At 36.5% G+C, this 7,308-nt stretch overlaps 1 protein-coding gene across 1 annotated transcript; it reads right to left on the bottom strand.

Moving 5' to 3' along the window:
* Positions 1–1,219: 1,219 nt before the first annotated feature.
* ABCF1 (ABC transporter family protein) lies at positions 1,220–6,166 on the bottom strand. Its single transcript, XM_078326300.1, has 7 exons — positions 5,870–6,166; positions 5,728–5,782; positions 5,430–5,637; positions 4,987–5,060; positions 4,399–4,609; positions 3,046–3,280; positions 1,220–2,513 (listed from the first exon to the last, which is right to left on the bottom strand). The coding sequence occupies exons 3-7, from the start codon at positions 5,631–5,633 to the stop codon at positions 1,462–1,464; spliced, it is 1,776 nt and encodes a 591-aa protein (XP_078182426.1). The 5' UTR covers positions 5,634–5,637; positions 5,728–5,782; positions 5,870–6,166; the 3' UTR covers positions 1,220–1,461.
* Positions 6,167–7,308: the final 1,142 nt, after the last annotated feature.

The raw sequence follows: 7,308 nt of genomic DNA, 5'->3' as shown, positions 1-7,308 counted from the left end.
TAAGCCACAGGGGCGGACCTAGTGTATACTAGGGGGGACAGTCGACCTCCTCTGGATTTTTAATTTTAATGGTTATTTATTGGTTTCGACCGACTTTGTCCTTCCCTGAAATTTCTTTTGCCCCCCTCTGGATTTCTGATTTGTATTTTTGGTTAAAATTAAAGTATTTTTTTAAATTATGATTGATAATTAAAATTATAAGTTAAGTGCATCATAAAATATAAGTCAGGGCATTGAGAATTATAAGTTAAAACATTGTTTTTTATATAGTATCTGATTAGTTAATGGGATTGAACCCGATTAACTATTTAAATCCGATTCACTATATTTTGCCATTCCGCCCCTGACAAGAGTAGATATTTGACTTAATTAAGGATTTCATTAAGTCACACAGTGGATGATGTTATTAAGAGTATATTAATTGTTATCAAATATTGGGGTAAAATGAAAATCCTAAAAGGTCATTTTGAATCACTTTATTTATTTGTAATTGTGTAAGAATTAATTCAGATTAGGTTAATTGCAGAATTATATAAATTTTAATTAGCTTAGATAATTGAAACAATTTATAATTAGTAATGAAATTTGTTCTTGCTGATTGACACCCAAACATATTATAATGATAAATTGTGCGCTTATAGTCCTCCTCTTAAATAATTTAGGATTTAAAATTTGTAATTTGACTTTAAATTCATATAAAGTTCCTCAATTAAGCATTTATTGGCAGAACAATTTACACATTTATTGGCAGAACAATGGCATTTGTTAGGTATTTCTTAACATAATTATTTTAATCAAAATTATACATCCTCCGATTATTCTCCAAAACACAATACAAAATGAGAAAAAGAAGAAAAGAGAAACCGGTACAATCACTGCACCCCCTGCATGTGCAACATTTTTACCACGTGATTAATACAACAAATATATATTTCATTTTAATTACATTTGCCTTTTCTTTTTGCAACACGGATGTATCAGAAAAGACCAAGTTGCCCCATATTTTCCGTGGGTAAGTTCGCAAAATAAATACTTGTTCAAAAACACGAGATACTGAAATTATGTAGCCTATTGTATGCCCAGATCCTGACAATACACGAGATACGGAAATAATAATCTGTGCAGTATAGACGGACATCTACGAACATAAACCAAAAGCATGCTGTGGTGCATAATACCATAATTCACGGCATCTCTCACAAAAGAATAAAATAGATAATAAAATAGATTTACTGATGATAATAAAGGTGGTCCCTCAATAGCCAATATAAAAGAGTATAAGTGCTACATCGCCAAAAAAATAAATTTGCTCAACTCAGAGTCGTATACTAGGTTTTTATCCGCATGTCCGAAACACGAAAACCAAAAGTAATTAATCTCATTCTACCATAACATAAACAGAGCACATACATATCTCCTCAGATACAACTTCGAAATAGAATGAAGATATATATTTAAAGCCTACAGGCCAGCCTTCTTCCTAAGGTGCTCCTTGAAACCCATGATATCCCCCTCCCACCGCGTCACCGCCTGGTTCTCACAAACCCAAATCTCATGTGCCACCTGATTAATCAGCCTGAAGTCGTGACTCACCAACACCAGACCACCATCCCACTCACTCAGCGCCTCAGCCAATGAGTCAATTGTCTCAATATCTAGATGGTTAGTCGGTTCATCAAGTAGCAGCATCTGTGGCTGCCTGTATGCAAGCCAAGCGAATATAACCCGGCTGCGCTGTCCGTCAGATAGGTTTTTCATAGGCATCACCTGAGCCTTCCCTGATAACCCAAATCTGCCAACAGCCGCCCGCATGTGCTCCTCTCCAGTACCCGGGTACTCTCTCATCATGTATTCCAAAGCTGACAACTCCATGTCAAGCTTCTCAGCCAAGTGCTGGTGATATTGAGCGATTTTCAGATGATTGTGACGCCGCACCATTCCATCCAATGGTGTCAACTCACCTGTCATCAGCTTAAGGAGTGTGCTCTTCCCAGCTCCATTAGGGCCCACCAAGGCGATGCGCGAATCTAAATCAACCCCGAAATCAATGTTCTTATAAATGAGGCTATCAGGTGTGTAACCAAAAGTGACCTCCGCAAATTGTAAAACGGGAGGAGGCAACTTGCCGACATCGGTGAAGCGAAATACCAAGACCTTGTCGTTCGCAACTTTCTCAGTGAGGCCGCCACGCTCCATTTTGGCAAGGGTTTTCTCTTTGGACTGGGCCTGGCGGGCCAGCTTGGCAGATCCATGTCCAAAGCGAGCAATGTACTCCTTCATGTTAGCGATCTGCTCTTGCTCCCACTTGTACTGTTTCATCTGGTTCTCCTCTAGCTCAGAACGGGTCTGCACATACTGGTCATAGTTGCCAGTGTAGATTTTCAGCTTCTTGCTCTGCATGTGGATGATATTGGTGCACACACCATTTAGGAAATCCTGCGAATGGGACACAACCACCAAGATCCTGTCAAATTTCTTCAGCATTTCCTCCAGCCACACACAAGCTTCCAGATCTGCAAATGAAGGTAAATGATTAAACCAAGGACCTAACTGATAGCATCCATGAAGTAGAAGACATAACTTTGTAAAGAGCACTGTTTGGATTCATCATTCTTACTTGGAATTAACTAATTTCCATGAAATTAAGGCTTATTCGGCTTTTGATATATACAGAGGTAACAAATCATACATGACATTGCCTTTCTTTGATGAGAAGGGTTTAAATGCTTCATCTATGTTTTCAAAGTTGAAACAGTCGATCCAAACCGCTCAACATGATCTCACTATTAAAATGTGCTTGGAGACCAAACTTTATATTTTTTTGAAACTTTGTTTACTATTTTTTAGACAGGCACGATATCGCTGTTTCTGGATGGTCCTTCGGATCGACTGTTTCGACTTTGAAAACATAGATGAAGGATGCAAAGCACGATGAGGCATGAAAGACACGAAGCATTTGAACCGTCCTCTTCTTTCATATTCCCACTATTGGCACCTATGTTGGACAGCTCAGCAGATGGGAAAAAAATGAAGAAAATGACGTACCAAGATGGTTAGTAGGCTCATCGAGCAAAAGAATGGTGGGGTTCATGAACAAGGCCCTGGCAAGAGCAATCCTCATACGCCAACCACCCGAGAAGTCCTTGGTTTTCTTTGCTTGCATTTTTTTGTCAAACCCCAGTCCAAACAAAATCTCAGCTGCACGTTTCTCAGCAGTGGCGGCATCAAGTGCATCCAACCGCTCATATATGCGGTCCAGCTGTTCCCCTCCACCATCGTCCTGAAATCAATAAAACGCATACATGTCAGAAAAATAGTAGTATAATTAAGCTTTGATTAAATGAAAAGGTCCCTTATTAACACAAGCAACTACCCCCAATCCCCACATATATTGCACTGTAAGTAAACTACAAATTACTTCCATCACTCAACATCAGCATATAATTTCTTATAGCAAATTCAGTCAAGTTAATTACTGGCTAGTTCAATCAAACACCTCACCCACGGTCCTTATTTGCAAACTAAACTAAGCAAAAACATTGCAGAGAGGCATATCCAACACCATAAAAGTACCATATTAATAAGAGTTTACATTTAGGTTTGGAATGACAGCTGAAATATTGAGATATGTTTCCAAAAAACCAAATATTGTGATGACAAGAGCAGAATTGGAAAATAAAATCTAATTAGTAACAGTTCTCTTCAATTACTCGTATACAGATCAGGAGATTTTAAATCATGTTAAAGAATTAAGAACAAAAAAAACCAGCACTGACATACTAAAGTATGCAACTAATTGTTTTTCAACCTAGATACATGTTATAAATGATTATGAAGAGAACTGTTAAATTTGTCAAAAAATTGAACGCAAATAAGCATGACCCCAAAGTTAATAGATTGATGAAGTACATTATTGGTCAAGAACAGCAATAACCGTTTAGGGTCAAAGTTCATTATTGAAGTTTCATTGTTGCTGTGCGCGAAACAACTTTTGTACATACAGCTGCCAGATCAGCCTATCTATTGCCAGTAAATATTACAAAATACTGAAACAGACCTATCTTAATGGTTATCATCATAACAAAATCAAATACAGAAATCAGTTTTACTTGAACTTTTACCAAAAGTATGGTTTCAGAATTGCTTCGTCTCCAAAAAATAAAAAGAACTGAGTGATACACAAAACTTTGCAAATATCCAAATAATACTATTAGTCCTGTTGACAGCTGCAGAGAGTGGTTGATTTATCCTTAGTTTGTAAATTAATTACAGAACAAAAAGGCCCATAAAATCCTACCTTTCCTCGGTGCAATTAGTATCTAATAACACCTTTGCATATCATTTCCAAGATTCTTGTAAAAATATCATAGAAGTTTCCAAAAAATAGGAAAAACAAACCTGTGCGGCAAGTTCCTCAGCTTCTTTCTCAAGCTTCACCCTCTCTTCATCACAATTGATTACTGCCTCGAGAGATGACATGTCAGAGGCCTCAATTTCGTGCGAAAGATGGTAGATATCCATGTGCTCTGGTATTGGCAGCTCTCGGCATCCCAGTGCTGTAAGTAAGGTTGACTTGCCACAACCATTCAAACCCAGCAAACCATACCGTCTAAAATTTAATAATATTAACATTTAATAACAGATTCGCATCAACAGCCTGCTTTCATATTTAATCATAAAATGCAAATTAAGCCCCTCTTACTCATTGTCTATACAAAACAGGAGAGAGTAGTTTCCATGAATATTAGGTAGGAGGCATAGTGATTTCTAGATGATATTTCTATAATCGTGCACAATAACACACTCATTCAACTTATATACCATACAGTCCGAAGAAGATCAGCATTTGATTTATAAATCCATTTTAATAAAAGACAATTTATTTGTATTTATTTACATACAAGCACAATTCAAATTCACCCTGCTCTTTAGTAAAACTCCATTTAATTAAATGTAAGAAGCACAAAGATCAAATTATGAGTTTACCTCCCATAGTTGAGCTCCAGTTCAGAGTCTACTATAAGGTCGTGCCCATGAAAAGTTAAGGATAGGGACTCTATCTGCAGTTTGCACAATAGTTACACAAAAATACTAGTTAGAAGGTTAAAAGAGATCCACAGAACTTCAAGAATATATACTGAAAATCTTGACATCTTAAACATTATACAAAGTTTGTTAGTAAGACATATATATAACCATGTAGGTCCAAATAAAATGAATTAATAGCTAAATAAACAAAAAAAACAATGTGTGGGTGTCGCAATATAACTCTCGTGCTACTTTTCATATTTTTCATATCAACTATTGAAATCAACAATACCCTCATGCTCTAAAGTTGTGAATGAAATGGGGCAATCACATACTTTTGACCAATGTGAACAGTAAAAAATTCAACAAAATTGAGAAATCTTAGGGGGCATGAAGCATACATGAATATCCCGAGATTGTGGATGCGAAGTCAGAACCGCAGTACAGGTACGATCCGATAACGTCAGAGCATCCATACCGTTAGAAACCTTGTTTACTCCATTAGAAGAAGATGAAGACGTGGCAGATGCAGATTTGCCACCCCTCTTTGCAGCGGCAGCGGCCTTCTTCTGAGCAGCCTTCTTCTTGCTCGCGTCAGACACCATTTTCCTATAAAAAATCAACCGATTTATTTATTTTTTTCAATAAGGAGGAAATCAAAATTTGCACGAAAGATTCTAGATCAGGAAAAAAACTTACGAATTCTCAAAGTAGACGGTATCGAGCGGTCGGATTTGCGCTCCAATTAGCGATCCTGAGGAAAAGATGATCAATTTTCTCAGAAAAAACGAAGATAAACAAGTTTAAAACCTAGATCGATATATAGAAGAGAAGAACTTACGAACTAAAAATAAGTGGTCGATCGAGGCGGCCCCGTAGTTGATCAACAATCTAGGGTTTTCGGACTACGGAAAGATAAAAATCTACCAATTAACGAACTATTTTTTTTTTTTTGTTTTTAGATATTTTGGTAAATTCTCTTTCCAGGAAAGAAGGAAAGAGCTGTACCCAAAACAAGGGTTCGAGGGTTTGGCAGAGAAGAGCTGGTCTTATATTTATATGAGGTATATTCGTTTCTTCTTTCTTTCCTTTATTAGGGTTTTGCTAATTAATCCTCCAAAAACTGCAGAATTACAAATATTATTTTTGACAAAGTAGCGTCCAGTTGAGTTTGAATGCTAGTTTAAATGGTTCCTTAGTTACACACAGTAGCAACAAATGGTTAAGCCTCCTTAATACTTAATTCACTTTATTTAGCTTCCTTAGTTACTTAATTCTGCCGAACACTGATTTCTTAGTACGGATTAATATCACCTCCTTTAGTCTCCTTTTATCCGAATCTTAATTCTCTATCTGAACTTTAAACACATCTACCCCTTCCTTTAGCTTTCTTATCTTTCACTTACAAATTAAGACAACCGAACATTGATTCTTTAACGCTCCTTAAACTCTTAAAAATAATATTGAACAACTATTTATATTATTATTATAAAAAAAATTATGTAAACCAATTTAAGTTTTCAATAACAACAAGAAAATAAGGTCATTTCTTGAGCAACTGATCCCTTGCCGCTGGCGATCCAAATTGGTGGCTTTTTAAGGGCTTTGCTGCAAAGTGCAAAGGCAACCCCTGATTTGTGACCTACACGTGCCCTATAAAACTTGTGACCAGGAGCACTCCTTGATACGAGTCATACGACAGTCGTCGACTGGTTGGTGGACCTTGACACGTGGACGGCTGAGATTTCGCGAGCAGTAAACATCGCGAAACCTAAACAAAAGCACGAGGCTACAAAAGAGTCGGGTCCAAACTCTAAACCTAAAGACTGCTTCGGCTTGTCAGCTGCCACTTCTCTTCCTTCAATTGAATTTAACAAGTAAATTGGGCCTTCATTATAATAGATGAGTGGGCCTACGATCCAATGGGCTCGTTTTTACTGGGCCGATGAAAATGATAGTTGACTGGGCTTATTGGTGCATCCTTGTTCGGGATATAAGATTTTTTTTTTTTTTTACTTTTGAAGGTAAACAATTCAATTTAATGTATCACTAGTAATTTTTCACCACTATTTAATGAACCATATTTAATGAACTATGTTTATTTAATATATTTAACTTTAACCAAATTTAATATCAAATCTAGTTTTCATAATTACCGACAGCTTTTATATTACTGTTTATGTTTCTATGTAACTAAACAAATAATAAGTTTATCAAAAATGGCAATTTCAAATTTAAATAATGTTTCATCAAAATTTGCACATAATATTAGAATGTACT

The sequence above is a fragment of the Carex rostrata genome, chromosome 25 (genome assembly GCF_964058835.1).
Source record: "Carex rostrata chromosome 25, lpCarRost1.2, whole genome shotgun sequence".
NCBI lineage: Eukaryota > Viridiplantae > Streptophyta > Magnoliopsida > Poales > Cyperaceae > Carex > Carex rostrata.
This window is presented reverse-complemented; position numbering and strand designations above follow the sequence as displayed.